Source organism: Oncorhynchus nerka, linkage group LG7 (assembly GCF_034236695.1).
Source record: "Oncorhynchus nerka isolate Pitt River linkage group LG7, Oner_Uvic_2.0, whole genome shotgun sequence".
In the NCBI taxonomy this organism is placed as follows: domain Eukaryota; kingdom Metazoa; phylum Chordata; class Actinopteri; order Salmoniformes; family Salmonidae; genus Oncorhynchus; species Oncorhynchus nerka.
The window spans coordinates 80210904-80236996 of NC_088402.1; the positions used below are offsets into that span (position 1 = coordinate 80210904).

General features: G+C 43.4%; 1 protein-coding gene across 3 annotated transcripts in view; it reads right to left on the reverse strand.

Moving 5' to 3' along the window:
* Window positions 1–368: 368 nt before the first annotated feature.
* LOC115132486 (RNA-binding motif, single-stranded-interacting protein 2-like) overlaps window positions 369–26093 on the reverse strand; it is a 33529-nt gene continuing 7804 nt past the window's right edge. Inside the window, exons 2-13 of one of the 3 annotated variants that reach the window (XM_029665173.2) lie at window positions 21459–21631; window positions 11884–11942; window positions 11296–11387; window positions 6523–6680; window positions 6083–6162; window positions 5775–5884; window positions 4332–4378; window positions 4120–4213; window positions 3488–3541; window positions 3179–3289; window positions 2928–3008; window positions 369–2823 (exon numbers count right to left, since the gene is read on the reverse strand). In XM_029665173.2, coding sequence (XP_029521033.1) covers window positions 2767–2823; window positions 2928–3008; window positions 3179–3289; window positions 3488–3541; window positions 4120–4213; window positions 4332–4378; window positions 5775–5884; window positions 6083–6162; window positions 6523–6680; window positions 11296–11387; window positions 11884–11942; window positions 21459–21631 — 1116 coding nt within the window. In that variant the 3' untranslated portion in view covers window positions 369–2766. Of the gene's footprint in view, window positions 2845–2927; window positions 3009–3178; window positions 3290–3487; window positions 3542–4119; window positions 4214–4331; window positions 4379–5774; window positions 5885–6082; window positions 6163–6522; window positions 6681–11295; window positions 11388–11883; window positions 11943–13840; window positions 13936–21458; window positions 21632–26093 lie in introns of those variants that run through there. The other 2 variants (XM_029665172.1, XM_029665174.2) reach the window with 2 other exon arrangements.

The window sequence follows — 26093 nt, forward strand, 5'->3', positions numbered from 1 at the left end:
AAACATTGAATTGTGGTTTCCTAAAACTGATACTACACATCAAAGAAAAGTATTCCTGTGTATCAAACATTGAATTGTGGTTTCCTAAAACTGATACTACACATCTAAGAAAAGTATTCCTGTTTATCAAACATTGAATTGTGGTTTCCTAAAACTGATACTACACATCTAAGAAAAGTATTCCTGTGTATCAAACATTTGCAGACAATGGATGAATTTTTCCAGATAGTAATGTAGTGTGTAGCACTCTTTAAATCCCCTCTTGATGAAATCGTAAGGCATTTCTGTGATTCTTACTTCCTACCATAAATGAATTAATGATTCATAGATTATTACTAGTGTCAACAAATCAATGGAAAGGAACAAGATAAAACAAATGACAGATTTATTCTACAGCATTGATCACTTAGAAGAAATGTTCAAATGCCTACCGGAAGTCGTCTTTGGTAACAAACAAAACAAATCTACCAATATTTGGTTAACCAACAACAATAAGGACCCTATCTGGCTGGACAAGGTAGTCTGTATCCCATTGTTAGATGGTGTGAGGCCTTTTGCAAGATAGCTGAGGGATTTGCTCCAATCTCATGAACCATTCCCTTTTATGCAGCCATCTCACTGTCATTAGATGAACAATGAGGCTGATAGTCGTACAACTAGAGGTTTTGGATTAAGTTCAACTCAAATGAAAGCCACTGATAGCAGAATGATACATTTGTGTTTCAAAAGTCACTATTGACAAACAGTCCATTGTTGTCACCTGAAATATAAGTATTGCATTATTGTAGACAATAAATTAATTGCATAGATCACTGGCCATTTTGAGAAATAACAGTCGGATTAGAGGTTTGACCTTGGATGGTGGCCTAGTTTCTGAACATAGGACAGAAGAGTGAGGATATGGACACAGTACCTGCTGTGACTGCGAGAGCCGCCTTGAGAACCATGGAAGTTGTGACCTCATAAAACATCTCAGAACCTTGCACATTAACATTGTGCAAGGTTCTACATTGCTCTAGGAGGTAATATAACTTTTCAGACACTGCATTCCCTAACTACTGACTGAATGATTACAATTTGGGACACATTTCGGAAATGATTTGTAAGAGGTATAACAGATAATTATCTTGGACTGATGAGCAGTAAGCACACCAGTGTGAAATTGCCAAAACCTGTTGACACAGATGTATTGGAAATCTCACATTTAAAGCCTTTTCCATGTGATTGAAAATAAAACCAGAGATGGAGAAAAACAAACACACAGTTCTCACTAGCAGGAGTACTGCTATGACTGGAAGTGCCTTCTTCGTATCAGGTTAGGAGAATTTACCAAGCAAGTTAGGATCATTATCGTGGCAGGTTAGGGTTAGCTAAAATGTGCTAAGCTGCTACGACAATTCCGGCCGTAGCTGTATTCCTTGTAGTCACAACCCAAAACACAAATGACAGTAATGGTAGACACTATTTCAAAAGAAAAAGACAACAAATATGTATTTTTTACTTGAATCTACTGTCCAAAGAAACAAGTACCTACTCAATGCACACTACCAAAAATAACATTGATCAATCTTAAAAGTACTAAATTGTTTTTTTTTGTTTTTTTTTTAAATCAAGAAAACTTTCTTTAAATAAACAAAATTTTCACTCATAATCAAAACAAACAAACAAAAACAGAGGAATCAACAGACAGAGAGAAAGCTGGAATCAAAAAGACACGGCAATGTATCTCAGTACTGGCCATACTTTTTGGATCTCTAATTTACTTCTTTAAACTACTAGCTCAACACTCAATGATATGAACTCCTAAGAACAACGTTGGGTCTGTTTAAATGGTAGCAGCTTAACCCACTAAAACCAAATTGAAAGACTTATTTATGTTGTTGGGTAGCATTGGAGCAATACATTCACAAAATATAACCAACAACTAAATTACTCTGTCAAATTTTATTGTGCGTATATTTTTCATTTTCCCTGTATAATTTTATTATAATTAGCCAGAATCTGGAAATAATCATTTCAATATATTTGATTGTCTTAAGCGTTCTTTCTAAATATCTATTTAAATTGTGACAATTTTAACTAGGGACCCAAGTGCTAAAAACAGTAAGACCACTTTCAAAAATGTTTCATTCTCCTGCAATACTTGTCCCTTTAGAGAGAAAACAGGTGATACCACCAGATGACACACATCTAAGTAACTTGAGCAGTTTGTTCAGCCTTCTCTCTTCAAACAATTACACAATTATAACAAGCAGCGTGAAGTGAACAAAAACAATGGCATTGTGAAATTTAAGAAACAAATCATTGATCATTTACTTTTTGAATCTGTGCAACAAAAACACACTGATGAAAAGCTTTAAAAAAATATGACCAAAAAAAATCTGCATATAAAAAATGTCAAACTAAAACTAAAGGACGACTCTAAAATGACACATGGTGGTGTAACTTATATTGCTGGTTTTCATTCTCCCCAGAATAGTGTGAAAAATCATTTGTTAATACGTGCACAGAAAATAATGTGTGTGGTGTGTTTTTCTCTTTCTTCGACAAAATAGTCATGTTCTGTTATCAAAATAGATGTTCCACGTGTCCAACAGTTTACCATAACCTCTGATTTGAAAATATCCTTTTGTCTTTAGTGTGACAGTCTGGTCCGTATTCCTCCGTCTGTCTGGTGTGTACTGCCCAGAGCCACTATGAGCTGAGCTGTATGGGCGGCAGGTTGCCCAGGAGACAGACTCTAGTAAACCCACCAGTGTCTCCTCTTCACTTGCTGTGTTGGTAGGAGTAGTCTGGGTGTTCTGTGGGCGTCTCCAGGGCAACCTGTTGTAGGACAGCAAGTTCCTGTTAATACATTGAAGAGGTGAGGAGGATCAATTGATCATTGAACCGTCAGTGAAGTGACTGTGTAGGAGGGCGTTTCTTACCTCGACTGAAACGTTGCTTTGAGGCACTTGGGTGTACTGAGGGATGTAGGTTCCTTGCATTGATGTGTTTGCCGGCATATACTAAAATACAGAGGAGAAACATCTTAGAAAGTAATCATTTTAGAATCTATTCATGTGTCTGAATAAAACTGTCTTTATGGGGGGATGGAAATTGGCATTAGGAATTACACTGGGTAACACAATGTCTTTGTCCAATGTATGCATCTGTGTCTATAGTTGTGGGGACTGACCGTGCCACTGCTGCCCATAGAGAGGTGGCTGAGCTGCTGTGTGGGAGGCCCCATCATAGAGGTGGGCTGGATGGACATGGTGTGGTCCATGCCCTGTGTCAGGAGTTGGCCCTAAGGACACACACACAGAGTTGTCATACACACAGTCAAACAGAAATGCATGTATGCACAGGTGTCTCAGCTCAAACATCACAGAGAGCATTTGTTTATCCTTAACAGGTGTGTCTCTCTCAAACAGAGACGGATCACACTGATTCACTAATAGGCAGTAACAGACACACAATAACAGTAGCGGTGGGTACAACTTACTGAGGTCTGCATGAGGTACGACTGATGATGCATCCAGGACTGTGGACTGTGGATCTGCAGCAGAGTGAAGACACAACATAAGATTGATTTTTGCAGATTTTCAAAATAAGAAATACAACAGACTGTGTACTGACCAAGTAGGTATTTACAGGAGAAATACAACAGACTGTGTACTGACCAAGTAGGTATTTACAGGAGAAATACAACAGACCATGTACTGACCAAGTAGGTATTTACAGGAGAAATACAACAGACTGTCCTGACCTGGTAGGTATTAACAGGAGAGATACAACACTGTCCTGACCTGGTAGGTATTAACAGGAGAGATACAACACTGTCCTGACCTGGTAGGTATTAACTGGAGAGATACAACATACTGTCCTGACCTGGTAGGTATTAACAGGAGAGATACAACACTGTCCTGACCTGGTAGGTATTAACAGGAGAGATACAACACTGTCCTGACCTGGTAGGTATTAACAGGAGAGATACAACACTGTCCTGACCTGGTAGGTATTAACAGGAGAGATACAACAGACTGTCCTGACCTGGTAGGTATTAACAGGAGAGATACAACAGACTGTCCTGACCTGGTAGGTATTAACAGGAGAGATACAACAGACTGTCCTGACCTGGTAGGTATTAACAGGAGAGTGCATGTAGGGGGGGAGGGAGGTCTGAGCGATCATTCTGTTAGGGGCCATACTGTAGGGAGCTGAGTAGAACCTGGAGACACACACAGACAGAGAGAAGAAACCCATCAGTATCCAACACATACTGCTTCCCCTGCAGTACATATGTCTAGGATTATCTCTGTGAGGTTTAGTGGAGTATCTGAACTCACCCATTCTGTAAGGTTGTGGTGGGGTCATAGGTCAGTGTCATTCCTCCCTGTGGTCAAACAGATACATGCAGTAAGCACACTTACATTATTACATTATATTTTTTATTTTCTTTAACTTTTATTTAACTAGGCAAGTTCAGAACAAATTCTTAATTACGATGATGGCCTACCCAGGCCAAACCCTCCCCTAACCCGGACGACGATGGTCCAATTGTGCGCCACCCTATGGGATCAAATCAGGGTGACACCTCTAGCACTGCAATGCAGTACCTTAGACTGCTGTGCCACTTGGGAGCCCCTGCATTTGACTGAGAAATACCTAACCAGATAGAAGTTGGAACAAAACAGACATTTTAGCTTTAACATTATTGTACTTGATAGAGTAGAAAATGACCTGAATAGCCTTGATAAAATGACTTGAATAGCCTTGATAAAATGACCTGAACAGCCTTGATAAAATGACTTGAATAGCCTTGATAAAATGACCTGAACAGCCTTGATAAAATGACTTGAATAGCCTTGATAAAATGACCTGAATAGCCTTGATAAAATGACTTGAATAGCCTTGATAAAATGACCTGAACAGCCTTGATAAAATGACTTGAATAGCCTTGATAAAATGACTTGAATAGCCTTGATAAAATGACCTGAACAGCCTTGATAAAATGACCTGAACAGCCTTGATAAAAATGACCTGAACAGCCTTGATAAAATGACCTGAATAGCCTTGATAAAATGACCTGAACAGCCTTGATAAAATGACCTGAATAGCCTTGATAAAATTACCTGAAAAGCCTTGATAAAATGACCTGAACAGCCTTGATAAAATGACCTGAACAGCCTTGATAAAATGACCTGAACAGCCTTGATAAAAATGACCTGAACAGCCTTGATAAAATGACCTGAATAGCCTTGATAAAATGACCTGAACAGCCTTGTTAAAATGACCTGAACAGCCTTGTTAAAATGACCTGAACAGCCTTGATAAAATGACCTGAATAGCTTGATAAAATGAGAGGCTACGGGGACCATAGCAGACTGTTTACTGTCTCAATGAGAGGCTACGGGGACCATAGCAGACTGTTTACTGTCTCAATGAGAGGCTACAGGGACCATAGCAGACTGTTTACTGTCTCAATGAGAGGCTACAGGGACGATAGCAGACTGTTTACTGTCTCAATGAGAGGCTACGGGGACCATAGCAGACTGTTTACTGTCTCAATGAGAGGCTACGGGGGCCATAGCAGACTGTTTACTGTCTCAATGAGAGGCTACGGGGACCATAGCAGACTGTTTACTGTCTCAATGAGAGGCTACGGGGACCATAGCAGACTGTTTACTGTCTCAATGAGAGGCTACGGGGACCATAGCATACTGTTTACAGTCTCAATGAGAGGCTACGGGGACCATAGCAGACTGTTTACAGTTTCAATGAGAACTCACCGTTTCTCCATCTCTTGTCCAGGGACGGCCATGCTGCAGGTACTTTCCCTGGCTCTGTCTCTTCTTCTGTCCTCCGTCTGCAAACTTACATAACAGGGGTTCCGAGGGCACTGTGGTGGGGAGGAGAGGAAGAGGGTTGAGTGACTGTGGAACACTGAAGGGGCTATTCTGTGTGTATATTGTTTATTAAAATAGGACAGTGAATCCAGATACTGTGGAAGAGCCTTTCTGTTACTCCTGACCTGCTCCTTAGCTTCATACAGAAGTGTCTGATAAAAATAACACCTGTTCAGACAGAGATGTCTCACCTGGAACTCCAGGTGGAGTCTTGATATATTTGCCGTTGAAATGTTGAATGATAGTCTCACATTTCTCTGTTGACTCCATCCTGAAAAGAAAGAGGATGTGATGTACTATCGCCAATGACCAGCAGAGGGTCCAGCAGATAGTTGAGTTCACCTGGCAAGCCAGCTATGCCTTAACCTGGCGAAGCAGGCGTAAAGAAACATCTGAGCGGGGTCTACAGAACCCGGAAGCATTAGGTTCTCAGGCTCCGCCTCTTCCTCTATGCTTTTGCCCTAAACCGGGTGCTTCCGGTTTCAGTCGACCCCGCTGAGGGTGGCCACACGTTGACAAGGCATATGAACCCATAACATTGCATTTGTCACTGTTTAAATATGGAGGTACGCATTACTCAGCACGAGAGAGTCTGTTTATGCTTCTCCTACATAGCTGTGAAATTGTTTACCTGGCAAAGCCCACTCCTCTGCTGGTGCCATTGGCGTCTCTAAGGATGCGTGTAGAGATGACCTGACTGAAGGGCTTCAGCATATTCTCCAGCTCCTGCTCATCCAAAGACACAGGCAGGTTGGAGATGTACAGGTTAGTGGGGTCCTGCTCCTGTTGCTGTGGGGAGAGGGAGAGAGAAAGGGAGGGGGGAACATGGTTAAATCTGCTCGTCCATAGACACAGGCAGGTTGGAGATGTACAGGTTAGTGGGGTCCTGTTGCTGTGGGGAGAGGGAGAGAGAAAGGGAGGGGGGAACAGGGTTAAATCTGCTCGTCCATAGACACAGGCAGATTGGAGATGTACAGGTTAGTGGGGTCCTGTTGCTGTGGGGAGAGGGAGAGAGAAAGGGAGGGGGGAACAGGGTTAAATCTGCTCGTGCATAGACACAGGCAGATTGGAGATGTACAGGTTAGTGGGGTCCTGTTGCTGTGGGGAGAGGGAGAGAGAAAGGGAGGGGGAACAGGGTTAAATCTGCTCGTGCATAGACACAGGCAGATTGGAGATGTACAGGTTAGTGGGGTCCTGTTGCTGTGGGGAGAGGGGAGAGAAAGGGAGGGGGGTACAGGGTTAAATCTGCTCGTCCATAGACACAGGCAGATTGGAGATATACAGGTTAGTGGGGTCCTGTTGCTGTGGGGGGACGGAGAGGGAAAGGGAGGGGGAACAGGGTTAAATCTGCTCGTCCATAGACACAGGCAGGTTGGAGATGTACAGGTTAGTGGGGTCCTGTTGCTGTGGGGGGATGGAGAGGGAAAGGGAGGGGGAACAGGGTTAAATCTGCTCGTCCATAGACACAGGCAGATTGGAGATGTACAGGTTAGTGGGGTCCTGTTGCTGTGGGGGGATGGAGAGAGAAAGGGAGGGGGTACAGGGTTAAATCTGCTCGTCCATAGACACAGGCAGATTGGAGATGTACAGGTTAGTGGGGTCCTGTTGCTGTGGGGAGAGGGAGAGAGAAAGGGAGGGGGGAACAGGGTTAAATCTGCTCGTCCATAGACACAGGCAGATTGGAGATGTACAGGTTAGTGGGGTCCTGCTCCTGTTGCTGTGGGGGGGATGGAGAGAGAAAGGGAGGGGGAACAGGGTTAAATCTGCTCGTCCATAGACACAGGCAGGTTGGAGATGTACAGGTTAGTGGGGTCCTGTTGCTGTGGGGAGAGGGAGAGAGAAAGGGAGGGGGAACAGGGTTAAATCTGCTCGTCCATAGACACAGGCAGATTGGAGATGTACAGGTTAGTGGGGTCCTGTTGCTGTGGGGGACGGAGAGGGAAAGGGAGGGGGAACAGGGTTAAATCTGCTCGTCCATAGACACAGGCAGATTGGAGATGTACAGGTTAGTGGGGTCCTGTTGCTGTGGGGAGAGGGAGAGAGAAAGGGAGGGGGAACAGGGTTACATCTGCTCGTCCATAGACACAGGCAGATTGGAGATGTACAGGTTAGTGGGGTCCTGTTGCTGTGGGGAGAGGGAGAGAGAAAGGGAGGGGGGAACAGGGTTAAATCTGCTCGTCCATAGACACAGGCAGGTTGGAGATGTACAGGTTAGTGGGGTCCTGTTGCTGTGGGGGGATGGAGAGAGAAAGGGAGGGGGGTACAGGGTTAAATCTGCTCGTCCATAGACACAGGCAGATTGGAGATGTACAGGTTAGTGGGGTCCTGTTGCTGTGGGGGGACGGAGAGGGAAAAGGAGGGGGGAACAGGGTTAAATCTGCTCGTCCATAGACACAGGCAGATTGGAGATGTACAGGTTAGTGCATGGGGTCTTGTTTCAGTTGCTGGATTACAGACAGAGAGATGAAAGAGAGTGAGAGGCCTTTAACAGCATACACACCTGAGGCAGGGCTAGGCTACAGTATTCAGTTGCCTTTCTATACTTGAGGAAATCCTATGTGTGGTTCCTACGTGGGTGATAAATGGGAGCTGAAGGAGGGAAACGGGAAGATAGAAGCAGGGTAGAGGTAAAAGAGGGGGATGAAGTGGAGATCTAGAGAAAGACAGTCTGGCTGGACTTCATTTGACCTCACTGAAGAGAGGGTTCTTTCTCTCTACCTCTCTCTCTGCCTCTCTCTCTACCTCTCTTCCTCTAACCACCACTCACTCCCTTCCTTCCTTCCTTTAACCCCTTCTCTTGCTCTGCCTCTAACCACTTCTCACTCTGCTTCACCCTGCCTCTCTTCCTCTAACCACCTCTCACTCACTCCCTTCCTTCCTTCCTTTAACCCCTTCTCTTGCTCTGCCTCTAACCACCTCTCACTCTGCTTCAGCCTGCCTCTCTCCCTCTAACCACCTATCTCTCACTCACTCCCTTCCTTCCTTCCTTTAACCCCTTCTCTTGCTCTGCCTCTAACCACCCCTCTACCTCGGCCTCACTCCCTCTCTCTCTCTCTGCCCCCCCCCCTATCCCTATCCTCAACACGTTATTAGACAGCCAGTCACTGAGGAGAGAGAAAACAGGTCCATTGTGTTAGACTAGCTGTGTTAACAGGACAGAGGGTTCATGCATCTGTCAGGTAATATCATATCACAGTATAATTGCTATGCAATGGGCTCTGAGTCTCCACAGATATTCTCTACAATGATTGTGTGATCTTTGGACAGATATCTTCAGATTTGGACAGAGATCTACAGACTTTTGGAAATCATTCTGATTAATTTCTATGGCTCCACACACCATCCTATTCCCAATGGGGATCTGATCAGGGCATGACAAAATGTGTCAGTCACATGCATAATCCTGACCTTGAATTCATATGCTCTTCTGGCTTGCATATATCAGTAAAATGATGGTTACTGGCCCAACGCTCTTCAGCTATGACAAATGCCATCTGAAACTCAAAGAGTCAAGAAGTCCTCGGAAAAACTGAGTTTTTCTTGAAATACCTGAATTATGCTTTTGATTAATTCAAGTGATTTCCACTTCTACTCCGTATGCTACCTGCCTGCCCAAACTACCTGAATTGGAATAACAGCAAAGTAAGATAGCCGTATGATAGCGTATCTAAATCTCAACCATAATGGTTTTGCATATTCATTAGTGTGTCGATGTGAATAAAACACTATAAAATGCATTTCAGATTAATCTACATCATGAATTATCTATAGTTTAATCACTGTGACCTGTATTGAAGGTGATTCCTCTCAACGAGGAACACAGACGGACACACTCACACACACAGCCCATGAGGAACACACACACACACACTCACACAGCCCATGAGGAACACACACACACACACACTCACACACACAGCCCATGAGGAACACACACACACACACACACACACAGCCCATGAGGAACACACACACAGCCCACGAGGAACAGACACACACAGCCCACGAGGAACAGACACACACAGCCCACGAGGAACACACACACACAGCCCACGAGGAACACACACACACAGCCCACGAGGAACACACACACACACACAGCCCACGAGGAACACACACACACACACACACACACACACACACACACACACACACACACACACACACAGCCCACGAGGAACACACACACACAGCCCACGAGGAACACATACACACACACACACACACACACAGCCCACAGGATCAGAACAAAGCAGAGGATAATTTCACCAGAAATGACTCACGAGGGTCTCCCCAGTGGCGCAGTGGTCTAAGGCACTGCATCGCAGTGTTAGAGGCGTCACTACAGACCCAGGATTCGATCCCAGCCTGTGTCGCACCCGGCCACGATTGGGAGAACTATGAGGCGGCGCACATTTGGCCCAGCGTCGTCCGGGTTAGGGGAGGGTTTGCATGCACGCTGACACGGTCGCCAGGTGTACGTTGTATTGGTGCGGCTGGCTTCCGGGTTAAGCGAGTAGTGTGTCAAGCAGCAGGGCGGCTTGGCAGGGTCGTGTTTTAGAGGACGCACCGCTCTCGACCTTCGCCTCTCTCAAGTCCATACGGGAGTTGCAGCGATGGGACAAGACTAACTACCAATTGGATACCACGTAATTGGTGAACAATAAGGTTGTAAACCTCCCAATCAACAATGAGGTTGTAAACCTCCTAATGAACAATGAGGTTGTAAACCTAATGAATGCCAGGCAAACATACTGAAATAATACATGTGATTTATTCGGTATGCGAGAACAATGGCTGCAAAATAGGAATGCCGGAACAAAGAGAACATCCGGTATCCGCAAATCAGGATTTCTGGAAAATCAGTGAATGTATTGAAGTTCCCGCAATTTTGCAACACTAGTGAGAACCCTTTTGTGAATGTCAGTGATCCAGCCCAAGCTTCTCTGTGGGGTTTGGCGTGTGACGGTGATAGTGATGGTTGGAACTGTATGTGTGTGGTTTTAAAGTGTGTGTTTGGTGTGTGTGGTTGATGATGTGGCACTGAGGCAGAGGTTGGAGCTGTGTGTGAGAGTTTATGGTTGCCAAATGTGTGGTTTGAGATTGTGCCGAGGGGCTGGCCGGTGGGCCGAGGCTCATGGCTGGGCCCTGGTGACTGGGCTGGGAAGGCTGGGGGAGAAAGCTGCTCAGACAGTGACGCAGCCTCCTGCCTCACCACCAAGGAGAACAGGCTAGCCCTTTGTACAGGGTGCTGAGGAAGCAGTAGCTGCCTGCCTGGGACACACTACCCAAGAACCTCTCTAAGACACACACCACTCGGTGCACACACACATACATACATACAAAAGTCCTCACACACACACTCATAGGCAGGAGACGAGTTAGGGAGGAGGAGACGTCTTACCTTAGCCATCTGAGCCTGGACTCCACCAGCCTTCAGTGCTGTCACTGCTTTCTGTGCCGCTGAAGGACTGTCAAAGTCTACAAAGCCATAGCCTGCAGACAAAGACAGACACACTTTGATTTGTGACACTGAGAAATACACAATGTGGCAACAGTCTAGGGGCAGGAGTTTGTGAAAACTTCAGGCACTAATTAGACTGTAGCTAGTGCCCAGAGTTGTTCCTGGACAGGTGAAGGGTCACGATAATGAAAATCTCCTGGCCCTTTAAAGTACTATTTTATCTCATGCCTGACATCAACTTCTGGAAGCACTACTGTGATGTACCCAGGCAATGTACAGTACGCTTTGAATGGAGGTCAAACAGCAGGCAGGTTTGGGATCATGTTGAAGAACAGAAAAACTCTACCGTGGTCAGATGTGGAGTTATGTAACCAATGCTCCCGCTGTCCAAAGTGGTGTTCTGGTTACATCATGACACACATGCTGAGAATAAACAGACAGGCGCTCTCTGGGACGTTCGAGCTTTGTGTGACATACAGCGACATGTAGGTGCAGTGTGGGTGTTTGTCACCAAACACCTCTCCTCACCTTTGCATGTGTTAGTGGTCTTGTCCAGGATGGCTTTTGTGGACACAATTTTCCCATACCTGTAAAACACAACGGTGGATGGATGGTCAGGGTTTCTAGGGACCAAACAAGGCTTCTACTCTACAGACCATTTTTTTCATTACTATCATCATATCATGTTAGCAACGTTGACAGGATTGAAGTATTATACTGGCTTTGGGTTGTAATCTAGTTCGAAGTCATTACGGTATGTGAATTGAACAAATCGATCTGTGGAGATAAATGTTTTGAGAGGTGGAATGTGGTAGAGAGTAGAACCAGGGGACTAATTCTCTTAAGGAATCCCACATCCTACTGGAATGCGGTTTTAACCAATCAGCATTCAGGATTAGACCCACCCGTTGTATAAAATCCAACATCACTCCATCAATGTCTATGAGGTGCATCATAAACCTGTCATGTCAAGATGGAGAACACAGTGAATTGGAGTGTTGTTGTGCTAAAAATGAACAGACATGCAGTCCTGTGATTCAGACAGAATCACAGGACTGCATGTCCTGAATGGAAATTGTAGATGAGCAATGACACACTGTTTAGTTGTGAATATAAATAAACTCATACGATTTCCCTCTGTTGCTGAGCAACCAGACATTGCTGTATAACTAACTCATCTTACTCATTGCAATTCCATGGTAATGGAAGTACGCTGCCACTCAGATTTTTCACTTTTAAAAAGTATACCAAACAAAAAACATTGATTTCAAAGTTGAACAAACTATAGAACTCTATGCACAAAGACTACGTTTAACAATAATCCACAGACATGTTTACTTAACCATCTACATTTCAGGAGGAACATATAGGGTCTGTACATTGCTGTCTAGTAACGTTGCAGACCTACAGTAGCTATACAGAGGAACATAGGGTATATAGCTATAGCTGTCTAGTAATTAATATTGTAGACCTAGCTTGTAAAAAATGCATGATTGATCATTAGTTTGTTATAGTTGGTTTGCTGTCTAGTAACTCTTGGTACTGTAGACCTAGCTATACCATCTCCCCTGTTTCTGAGCCAACACTGCAGCAGGGTGCCATCAGCTCCCTGCATCTCTCTAGACATGTGCATGTTCTCCTTGCCTTGCCTTGGCTGTGCTGTTCTGGTACATGGTATCTCTCTCCTTGCCTTGGCTGTGCTGTTACCTGGTATCTCTCTCCTTGCCTTGGCTGTGCTATTCTGGTACCTCTCTCCTTGCCTTGGCTGTGCTGTTCTGAAACACGATCATTCTCTCCTTGCCTTGGCTGTGCTATTCTGGTACCTCTCTCCTTGCCTTGGCTGTGCTGTTCTGAAACTTGATCTCTCTCCCCTTGCCTTGGCTGTGCTGTTCTGAAACTTGATATCTCTCTCCTTGCCTTGGCTGTGCTGTTCTGAAACTTGATATCTCTCTCCTTGCCTTGGATGTGCTGTTCTGAAACTTGATATCTCTCCCCTTGCCTTGGCTGTGCTGTTCTGAAACTTGATATCTCTCTCCTTGCCTTGGCTGTGCTGTTCTGAAACTTGATATCTCTCTCCTTGCCTTGGATGTGCTGTTCTGAAACTTGATATCTCTCCCCTTGCCTTGGATGTGCTGTTCTGAAACTTGATATCTCTCTCCTTGCCTTGAATGTGCTGTTCTGAAACTTGATATCTCTCCCCTTGCCTTGGCTGTGCTGTTCTGGTACCTGATATCCCTCCTTGCCTTGGCTGTGTTGTTATGTGCTGTAGAAGCAACCCTGGCTGGCTGAGATCCACAACCACACTCTCTCTGGGCAACACAACAGCCAGAACAGAGCCTCGTCTCTGGGTCCTACTGCCCCTCTATCTACCTAGCATAGCTGTCCGAATGCCACTGAAGGGTATAGCAACACATTAACTAAAGGAGTAAGGGCTACCCTTGCTCTCTCTCAGCACCGATTTTACTACAGTAAATTAACATCATACCTGTTAAGAAGGAGACAGGTTTTTTGAAAATCCATATAGCTGATGATGTTATTGTAGGATTGATATAGTGAATCTATGAAGAATAGAACAAGTGGTAGTAGTGTGATAGTCCCTGAGAGCATTTGAGAGAGTGTGATAACCCAGGTGTTGATATACTTGTGAAACAAACCTCTCATTGTTACTCAACGTGCACTGTGCTAACAGAGCCAGACAGAACAGGAAGTAGAGCCCCCCTTGTCTTTTTATGTAGACTTTCCTCCAACTGTATACACGCATTTGGTATGTGTGTGTATATATATATATATATATACAGACATATATTTTAAATATGTTACTAAAATATCCTATTCTGTATATACTACAATGGTGGTTTGATTGAATGAACCCAGTGTCTACAATTCCAAACAACTCTAGAGAATTGGCTAAAGAACATTCTCCAACATACTGTATTGTGTTTTATAGCACATTTGACCTCCAATGTAACATTACTATTTGACATTACATTTCCTGATCTATGCAGGATGCCATCAGTAACATTATTCTTTGGCATAACATATCCATTATTTTCTAGTGACATGAACAATACGTTCATTAGTTCTTTATGGATAAACATACCTTTTTAATTGCAGCCCCTGTTCATGCAGGAAGCCTTTTGCCTCTTGGTAGTCTGTCATTGTAAATAAGAATTGGTTTGTAATTGACTTGCCTATTTAAATAAAGGTCAATTAAGAACATTTTAAAAACAATTGATAGTATTGCTCTGTGTGCACATGAAAAAAAAACTTAGAAAACTGCATGGGGGCAAGTTAAAGGCTGTTCATGGCTCACATCAATGCCAATACCCCAGAAACTCTAGACCCACTCCAATTTGCATACCGCACCAACAGATCCACAGATGATGCAATCTCTATTGCACTCCACACTACCCTTTCCCACCTGGACAAAAGGAACACCTATGTGTGTCACATCCTGACCATAGAGAGTCCTTGTTTCTCTATGGTGTAGTAGGTCAGGGCGTGACTAGGGGTATTCTAGTTTATAATATTTCTATGTTGTGTTCTAGTTTATATTTTCTATGTTGGTGTTTTGTATGATTCCCAATTAGAGACAGCTGGTAATTGTTGTGTCTAATTGGGGATCCTATTTAAGTAGCTATTTATCCCACCTGTGTTTGTGGGATATTATTTTGGTTTGTGCATGTGCACCACGTAGTCACGTTCCATTGTTCGTTTATTCTATTTATTGTTTTGGCTTATGTTTCACTTTGGAATGAATATGTGGAACTCAATCTCCGCTGCGCCTTGGTCCCGTTCTTACGACAACCGTGACAACGTGAGACTCCTGTTCCTGTTTATAAGCTAGGACAGAGTACAGTGTGAGCAGAGTACAGTGTCCAGCGCCAATGGTCAGCTGGAGCCAGGCCAGAGCCAGTCAGCCACCAAAAGAAGCGCTCTGCAGGAGGCAGAACCCCCAGAGCTGGGTTCAAACAGTATTTTAAATACTTTTTCTGCGCTTAATTAGGCTGGCCTGGTGCAATGGAACCAATGGAAGTCTCATAAGTGCACATCTGGCACAGAATTGGTATGTGCAATCACGCATTCAAATTATTTGGATGAAAACAAATACTGTTTGAACCCAGCTCTGGGAGTTCTGCCCTAGCCCCCGCAGAGCGCTTCTTTTGGTGGCTGACTGGCTCTGGCCTGGCTCCAGCTGACCATGGGCGCTGTGCTACACTGGACACTGTACTCTGCTCTCTCACACATGGCTGAGTCTCCTGCCCCTCCAACCTCCCTCTCTCCACATTATATAGCTATGGAGTCAGACCTCCCAGCTGAATGCAATAGTAGACAGACATCTCTCCATTGCGCAAGTAAGGATTACCCCATCAGAGCTCAGAGCGCTTTACCTCGCATGGAGAAACTGGCAAGTTGGTGAGTTATGTCAGCTACACATTGGGGGAGAGGGCTGTGCTTTCTCCTGATAAGCTGTGAGCCCTGTTTCCTGTGGTTTTCACTTCATCATTCATTTCATGACTTTTATTCAGGGTCTTCCCTGTATCACCAAGCTCTCTATAGTAACATTTACACAGTAGACCTTACTGCTCTCTATATTAACATATATACAGTAGACATTACTGCTCTCTATAAACATATATACAGTAGATCTTACTGCTCTCTATAGAACATACTGTATATACAGTAGACCTTACTGCTCTCTATATTAACATATACACAGTAGACCTTACTGGTCTCTATATTAACATATATACAGTAGACCTTACGGCTCTCTATATTAACATACACTGCTCAAAAAATAAAGGGAACACTTAAACACAATGTAACTCCAAGTCAATCACACTTCTGTGAAATCAAACTGTCCACTTAGGAAGCAACACTGATTGACAATAAATTTCACATGCTGTTGTGCAAATGGAATAGACAACAGGTGGAAATTATAGGCAATTAGCAAGACACCCCCAATAAAGGAGTGGTTCTGCAGGTGTTGACCACAGACCACTTCTCAGTTCCTATGCTTCCTGGCTGATGTTTTGGTCACTTTTGAATGCTGACGGTGCTTTCACTCTAGTAGTAGCATGAGACGGAGTCTACAACCCACACAAGTGGCTCAGGTAGTGCAGCTCATCCAGGATGGGACATCAATGCGAGCTGTGGCAAGAAGGTTTGCTGTGTCTGTCAGCGTAGTGTCTAGAGCATGGAGGCGCTACCAGGAGACAGGCCAGTACATCAGGAGACGTGGAGGAGGCCGTAGGAGGGAAACAACCCAGCAGCAGGACCGCTACCTCCGCCTTTGTGCAAGGATGAGCAGGAGGAGCACTGCCAGAGCCCTGCAAAATGACCTCCAGCAGGCCACAAATGTGCATGTGTCTGCTCAAACGGTCAGAAACAGACTCCATGAGGGTGGTATGAGGGCCCGACATCCACAGGTGGGGGTTGTGCTTACAGCCCAACACCGTGCAGGACGTTTGGCATTTGCCAGAGAACACCAAGATTGGCAAATTCGCCTCTGGCGCCCTGTGCTCTTCACAGATGAAAGCAGGTTCACACTGAGCACGTGACAGACGTGACAGAGTCTGGAGACGCCGTGGAGAACATGCTGCTGCCTGCAACATCCTCCAGCATGGCATTTCTTTGGGGGGCCGCCACAGCCCTCCATGTGCTCGCCAGAGGTAGCCTGACTGCCATTAGGTACCGAGATGAGATCCTCAGACCCCTTGTGAGACCATATGCTGGTGCGGTTGGCCCTGAGTTCCTCCTAATGCAAGACAATGCTAGACCTCATGTGGCTGGTGTGTGTCAGCAGTTCCTGCAAGAGGAAGGCATTGATGCTATGGACTGGCCTGCCCGTTCCCCAGACCTGAATCCCATTGAGCACATCTGGGACATCATGTCTCGCTCCATCCACCAACGCCACGTTGCAACACAGACTGTCCAGGAGTTGGCGGATGCTTTAGTCCAGATCTGGAAGGAGATCCCTCAGGAGACCATCCGCCACCTCATCAGGAGCATGCCCAGGCATTGTAGGGACGTCATACAGGCACGTGGAGGCCACACACACTACTGAGCCTCATTTTGACTTGTTTTAAGGACATTACATCAAAGTTGGATCAGCCTGTAGTGTGGTTTCCACTTTAATTTTGAGTGTGACTCCAAATCCAGACCTCCATGGGTTGATAAATTTGATTTCCATTGATATTTTTTGTGTGATTTTGTTGTCAGCACATTCAACTATGTAAAGAAAAAAGTATTTAATAAGAACATTTCATTCATTCAGATCTAGGATGTGTTATTTTAGTGTTCCCTTTATTTTTTTGAGCAGTGTTTATACAGTAGACCTTACTGCTCTCTAAAGACCATATACACAGTAGACCTTACTGCTATCTAAAGACCATATACACAGTAGACCTTACTGCTATCTAAAGACCATATACACAGTAGACCTTACTGCTCTCTATAGTAACATACAGTACCAGTCAAAAGTTTTAGAACACCAACTCATTCAAGGTTTTTTCTTTATTTTTACTATTTTCTACATTGTAGAATAATAGTGAAGAAATCGAAACTATGAAATAACACATATGGGATCATATACTAACCAAAAAGGTGTTAAACAAATCCAAATATTTTTTATTTGACATTCTTCAAATAGCCACCATTTGCCTTGATGACAGCTGTGCACACTCTTGGTATTCTCTCAACCAGCTTCATGAGGTAGTCACGGCTCACAATTAACAGGTGAGCCTTGTTATAGGTTAATTTGTGGAATTTCTTTCCTTCTGAATGCAATTGAGTCAATCAGTTGTGTTGTGACAAGGTAGAGGTGGTATACAGAAGATAGCCCTATTTGGTAAAACACCAAGTCCATATTATGGCAAGAACAACTCAAATAAGCAAAGAGAAACAACAGTCCATCATTACTTTAAGACATGAAGGTCAGTCAATATTATTTGACCAAGAAGGAGAGTGATGGAGTGCTGCATCAGATGACCTGGCCTCCACAATCACCCGACCTCAACCCAATTGAGATGGTTTGGGATGAGTTGGACAGCAGAGTGAAGGAAAAGCAACCAACAAGTGCTCATCATATGTGGGAACTCCTTCAATACTGTTGGAAAAGCATTTCAGGTTAACTTGTTTGAGAGAATGCCAAGAGTGTTCAAAACTGTAATCAAGGCAAAAGGTGGCTACTTTAAAGAATCTCAAATATAAAATATATTTAGATTTGTTGAACACTTTTTTGGTTACTGCATGATTCCATATTTGTTATTTCATAGTTTTTATGTATTGACTGTATTGACTATTATTCTACAATGTTACTATAGATTTCCCTCCACTGGAACTATGAAAAACAGCCCCAGACCATTATTCCTCCTCCACCAAACTTTACACTTTGGCACTATGCATTTGGGCAGTTAGCGTTCTCCTGGTATCCACCAAACCCATATTTGTCCGTCGGACTGCCTGATGAAGTGTGATTCATCATTACAGATGGTCCAATGGCGGCGAGCTTTACACGACTCCAGCCGACGCTTGGCATTGCATAGTGATCTTAGGCTTGTGTGTGGCTGCTCAGCCATGGAAATTAAAGAAGAAGTTACAGGTCAGTGAGAGCCAGAAATCTTGCTTTTTTGTAGGTGACCAAATACTTATTTTCCACCATAATTTGAAAATAAATTCCTTAAAAATCCTACAATGTGATTTTCTGGATTTTTTTCCCCTCATTTTGTCTGTCATAGTTGAAGTGTACCTATGATGAAAATTACAGGCCTCTCTCATATTTTTAAGTGGGAGAACTTGCACAATTGGTGGCTGACTAAATACTTTTTTGCCCCACTGCATAGTAGACTTTGCTTATCAACATGCATTCCTGTTTTATTGCCTTTTTTAAACATAGCATATTTTCATCTCAGTAATGGTACACAAAACTGTACACTTTTTAAAGCTCTCCCCTACTCAAAAACAAATTTCATGCAGTGATTTGATCTACTCTGTAAAAACCACAGTAGAAACCTAACTACCCAACCTTAGCTCCCTATATTCCTCTGTCTGATTATCCCGCCCTCTCTTCCTCCACCCCCACCTCCCTCTCTCTCCCCCCCTCCCTCTTCATGCCATTGGTCTTGTTTGTCTTTCCTTTTCCCCTGGGCTCGGGGTTTCCTGTAGGGTTGGGCAGCTTCATGTGAGCCATATCTTCCAGACAGCTGTAAAATAGCAGGCCTCACTCCCTTTCCTTCTCTCCTGCCCCAACTCTCTCTCTGAATTATTCCCTCCCTCTCTCTACTTCCCAACCTTTATCGCTCTCTCTCTCGCTCTCTCTCCCCGCCCTTTCTTGTTCTCCTTCATTCACTCTCACCTCCCCCTCTCTCTTGCCTCCCTGTGCCCTCCCCGCTCTCTCACCTCCCCTCTGTCACTCTCTCGCACCTCCCCCCTCTCTCTCTCGCCTCCCTCTCTCTTGCTTCCCCCTCCCTCTCGCTCACCTCCCCCACTCTCACCTCCCCTCTGTCTGTCTCTCGCTCTCTCCTTCCCATCCTTTCTCTCTCTTCTTCATTCTCTCTCACCTCCCCATCTCATATATATATAAAAATCTCACTTTCCATTCATTCTCCCCTCCACCCTCTTTCCTTCCCTCTCTCTCTCCTTCCTTCCATCTCTCTCCTCTCAATGTCTTTCTCTCTCTCTTTCCACCATTTTGTTTCTCACCAGGCTCCAGTTTTCAGAAGCCAGCTCATTCATCTTCACCCAACGGTCCCTTTCCTGTTTCCCTGAATATCTAACAAACACAGACCAAGTGACTCTGGCATTCTGTTCTTGTTATCACTGTTGTGTGTATAATGCATATTGATATATCAAGGTAAAGCACATGTTTGACTGCAGTCATGTGGGTTTTATTATTCAGAGATACCAACCAGTCCAACCACTGGATGCTTAGTGAGCCCATTCCCTGGTGATGGCAGGACCATCATACAGAGAGGAAGCACCAGGGAGAATAGCTAGCAGATGTCTGTGTCCAGTTGCAGGTGGTTCCTTTTCATTTAGAAAAATGCTCAGTTATAAAAAATAAATAAATGTTTTGCTCCATGAAGGAATCCAAAGATGTGTACGTGGCCATCTTGTCTATTTCATCATGGCGGTACACACATCATTGGATTCCTTCATGGAGCAAAACATGTATTTATTTTAATAACGGAGCATTTTCCAAATCCAAACGAACCTCCTGCAACTGGTCACAGACATTTTAGAAGATACAATCTTCATTCTCGATTCGGCCAAACATGTATCACCAAATGAATTAATTGTCTGGGCTACACCAAACAGTACCTATCCTGTAACAGTTAGACCTGCAGCACATTAGCCCATTACAATCTACTAACTACAGGGAGAGAGACAAAACATGCTTAGTAAGCTCGCTGTTGGAAAGTCTCCCCTATTGACGATAGTATCTTCTGGCCGGGGGAGTTTTGTTAAGAGCCTCGTCGCACTTTCTGAACTTTAAAATGCATCACTTGCGGTATGGTTTTGGAAACATAAGGAACGTATCTTTCATATCAGTGAGAAATGATTTCCAAAAAACAAAACACCTGTGTGTAAACAGAAGACATGCAGGCCACAAACATGTTGTCACTGAAAAATACTGTCGGCTGCAACTGTGTTAAAACCGGTTAAAACAACAGTCTACAGTAAGTGTAGATTTTGCATTTGTGAAATTATTTTGATGTGAAATTAAAGTAGAGGGGTTTATGTTTGTAGAACCGTGCCACAATTGAGAATGGATTCATGTTTAGATGGAGTATTTGTCTGTTTTGGCTTCCAGAGACAATTGGCCTCTAAACAGAACATGTAAGGCCCTTGGACAATACGAAGTGGTGCCACTCTGAAAGGTTTGAGGTTGCAACCCAAGCTCCTGTTGATCTTTCCACAGGCCACAGACTTGTGCACCCACTTCTTGCTCTTTTCAGCTTAAGCATTATTTCAGGCCCCCATTAACACAATTTCCTCAATCACTATCCTCTTCTAGCTTAGTTCATTTCTATCACACAGATCCATAGATTTATTGTGAGGTGTTGTGTGGTGGAAGAGTAGTTTGTTGATGAGCTACTCACGGCTGACACAGTTTGGCCAGGTCCTGATCTGTGGTTCCCGGGTGGAGGCCGCGGATGTAGAGGTTAGTTTTGCTCAGCTGCTCTCCACTGAGGCTGCTGCTACTACTGCTGCTGGTGGTGGTGTGGTTGGGGCTGGGTGGAGCCATCTGGTGGCTGGAGGACACATACGTCGGCTGGGGCAAGACAGAGACAGGATATGACATCAACAACATGATATGATGACATTGGGTAGTAGCTGGACAGCATGTTTCGGGAGATTTGGTTCTGGGTGATATCTGGTGGTAATGTAATAGGGGAGTTTGGTAAAACAAATTTGCGTGTAGAGTAGGCTAACCTTGCTTGAGTTGAGATTTTATGCCTATAGGCTTTAGCTCAGAAGGCTAAGATGTGCATGAGACACAGATTTAAATGCCAAACTATCACAGTGCAATTCTACAATCCTCTACAGTCCACCATCCTGAAAAGGCACAACCATTAGATAAAATCAGTGCTGTTATCAGTCAACTCTCCAGGGGCCTCATTTATCAATATTGCATAGAAACTATTTAAAAATACTACTTATGAATGGAATTTAGAATGGTCGTACACATAGAGAGTGTAATTTATCAAACAATCCTAGGAGCGTCATACACACACCGCTAGGAGATAATCATTGGTAAATACCAATTGTTCTCAGCCTCAATTCTTGTGCACGACCTTTGCTGTTTGCATTTCGAAACACCCCTAACTATCCATATACTGTATGGTCAAAATCATCTCTTTATAACCTGTGGGGAATATGACTACTGGCTCTCACAGTCTACATCAGAATTAGATGTTCATCCATTTATCTCAAATGTCAAATTTCGAAGTTATTCTACACATTAAATTTGGAAGAGTTTAAGTTTAGGCATTAACTCAGAATTGTTAAGGTTAGGCATTAACTCTAAATGGTTAAGATAAGTGTTAAGGTTGGGAATAGGCTTATAAGAAAAATATCAAAAACAACTTTGTATTGCAGGAATTGAACTTGCAACCTTTGGAATCAGGGGCAGATGCTTACGCCCATCCCAGTCCACAAAACTGACACCAAAATGAAGGTAACAGCGCTCACTATTGCTTCTAGTGGCCGGTTTCCACGTCATGGCCTGACATCCGTAGACATGGATGGACGTCAAATACTGACTTGTATCACAGGTGACGTGGCTGGAATATACAATGCTGTGTCATGAAATACAATGGAGCTAAGAGAGGAAAAACAGTTTCAGAGACTGAAGTAGACGTGCTAGTGTCAGAGATTGAGTACAACCAAAAGGTTATATTTGTCTCACTCAGTTGTGGCCTGACCGGTAAAAAAACATAACTACAAAGAGAGGACCATTAGGACAACTAAAGATGCTTTAGCAATGGCAAAGTATACTTAAAACGGGTAGGTAACACTCATCCACTCTCAACAGCTCCCTCCTGTAGGAGTATAGGCCAACATTGCTGTTCTGCAGAATGATTGAGTTGGGCATTCCACCTGGCCACCACATTCAGCAGTGTCTTTTGTACATCACATAACCTATCACCTACACATTAAGTGTAGAGGCCTATTCTGTTCACATAGATGAAATCGGTTTGGAATGGTGATTTTATGGCAACGTGGGGGCCATTTGTATTTGGGAACCCATTGATGGCATCATGGTAAAGAAACCCCTCTTGAAACCCCTGTTGTTCAATGGTGTATGGAAATTGTATGTGCTACTCTTCGTTTTGCTGATTTTAAAATGTATTTTAACTAGGCAAGTCAGTTAAGGACAAATTCTTATTTACAATGACAGCCTACTCCGGCCAAACCTGGACGGCACTGGGCCAATTGGGCGCTGCCCTATGGGACTCCCCATCACGCCCGGGTGTGATCCAGCCTGAATTAGAACCAGGTACTATAGTGAAGCCTCTTGCACTGAGATGTAGTGCCTTAAAACGCTGCACCACTCTGGAGCTGATGATTGCGTCCAAAACTTTGGCTCATTGAGGTCTGTGAGATGCCAATGGACAAGCTCCCACTGAAACGTGCCAGTTGCCAAAAACCAGAGGGTGGATAGGACTTGGATGTGCACCAGAATGGCATGTGTTCACCTTTTTAAATAGGTCTTAAAGCTGCAATATGCAACTTTTTTCGGGCGACCCGACAAAATCTTATAAGATTGGTTTTGGGAAACAATATCTGGTGAGCCAATCTGTAATTTCTGCAAAAAAAAGTCCCACCTGTCTCTAAAAAAGCGTTCTCTGTGAAATGCAGCATGTGCCAAATCTAACAACAGAGCAAGATCAGACATCTCATTCGATTTCTCATTAACTTTTGTGGTCAGATTATATAGCATGTCAATATGTTGCATCAATTCACAATGGAAATACAATGAACTGATTTGGTCAGATTATATAGTATGTCAATATGTTGCATCAATTCACAATGGAAATACAATGAACTGATTTGGTCAGATTATATAGCATGTCAATATGTTGCATCAATTCACAATGGAAATACAATGAACTGATTTGGTCAGATTATATAGCATGTCAATATGTTGCATCAATTCACAATGGAAATACAATGAACTGATTTGGTCAGATTATATAGCATGTCAATATGTTGCATCAATTCACAATGGAAATACAATGAACTGATTTGGTCAGATTATATAGCATGTCAATATGTTGCATCAATTCACAATGGAAATACAATGAACTGATTTGGTCAGATTATATAGCATGTCAATATGTTGCATCAATTCACAATGGAAATACAATGAACTGATTTGGTCAGATTATATAGCATGTCAATATGTTGCATCAATTCACAATGGAAATACAATGAACTGATTTGGTCAGATTATATAGCATGTCAATATGTTGCATCAATTCACAATGGAAATACAATGAACTGAAACATTCTGATATATTATTGCTCTCACAATTTCACACATTTTCAATATATACAGTATTTTCCCCATTCTACTCCTGCAGTTCCCTTATTTCACCACTTGACACTGTGTGTACGCATAGTCATGTCTGTGTGTAAATTTACCACACTCTCAAGCAAACGTTCATCTTGATAAACCTCACACTTTGCGTGGAAATGATCCCACGCATGGTTTACACATAGATTTGTGTCTACGCATGATTGATGAATGAGGCCACAGGCTTCTCATGGCCCCACTGAGTGTAGCCTAATTTACACAAATCAATGAAGAAAACAATTAGCAAAATGGCAACATTTCAAAATGGTACCCTACAGATCTGGGGTCAGGGCTGACAAATCAATAGCAATTTGCTTAGGGTGGTAGGTAGCCTAGCAGTTAAGAGTGTTGGGCCACTAATCAAATGATCATTAGTTCGAATACCTGAGCTGACAAGGTGAAACATATGTCAACGTGCTCTTGAACAAGGCACTTAACCCTAATTTGCTCCAGGGGCGCCGTACTACTATGGCTGACCCTGTAAAACAACACCTATCATACTACTATGGCTGAACCTGTAAAACAACACCTACCATACTACTATGGCTGACCCTGTAAAACAACACCTATCATACTACTATGGCTGACCCTGTAAAACAACACCTATCATACTACTATGGCTGACCCTGTAAAACAACACATTTCACTGCACCTATCTGGTGTATGTGACAATAAAACAGTTTTTGTAATCTAACTACACTGCCTGCTAGATAGGCTTTCAGTGTAATTAAATGTCTGCTAGATAGGCTTTCAGTGTAGTTAACTGTTTGCTAGATAGGCTTTCAGTGTACCTAAATGTCTGCTATATAGGCTTTCAGTGTAGTTAACTGTCTGCTAGATAGGCTTTCAGTGTACTTAAATTTCTGCTAGATAGGCTTTCAGTGTACTTAAATGTCTGCTATATAGGCTTTCAGTGTACTTAACTGTTTGCTAGATAGGCTTTCAGTGTACTTAAATGTCTGCTAGATAGGCTTTCAGTGTACTTAACTGTCTGCTAGATAGGCTTTCAGTGTACTTAACTGTCTGCTAGATAGGCTTTCAGTGTACTTAAATGTCTGCTAGATAGGCTTTCAGTGTACTTAAATGTCTGCTAGATAGGCTTTCAGTGTACTTAAATGTCTGCTAGATAGGCTTTCAGTGTACTTAAATGTCTGCTAGATAGGCTTTCAGTGTACTTAAATGTCTGCTAGATAGGCTTTCAGTATAGGAATACCCTGATCTGCAAATAGGGCAATATTAACATAAACATTACCATCTTGACCAATAAATCACCAGACCATAGATACACTTCTAGACAGAGAACTCTTCACATTAATCACATTTCACATTCATTATATTTCAGTTGAGTCAGCACTTTACACGGCTGCTATAGCATCAAGTCAATTTATATCAATACTGAGCTAACCGTGCTTTGGAGTGGAAATCAGTTACTGTTCCAACCAATGACAGGCCCCTGTGAATCAATGCTGTCAATTTGGTGGAAAAAGAGATTGCACATACAGTAGGGCAAAAAGGTATTTAGTCAGCCATCAATTGTGCAAGTTCTCCTACTTAAAAAGATGAGAGAGGCCTGTAATTTTCATCATAGGTACACTTCAACTATGACAGACAAAATGAGAAGGAAAAAAAATCCAGAAAATCACATTGTAGGATT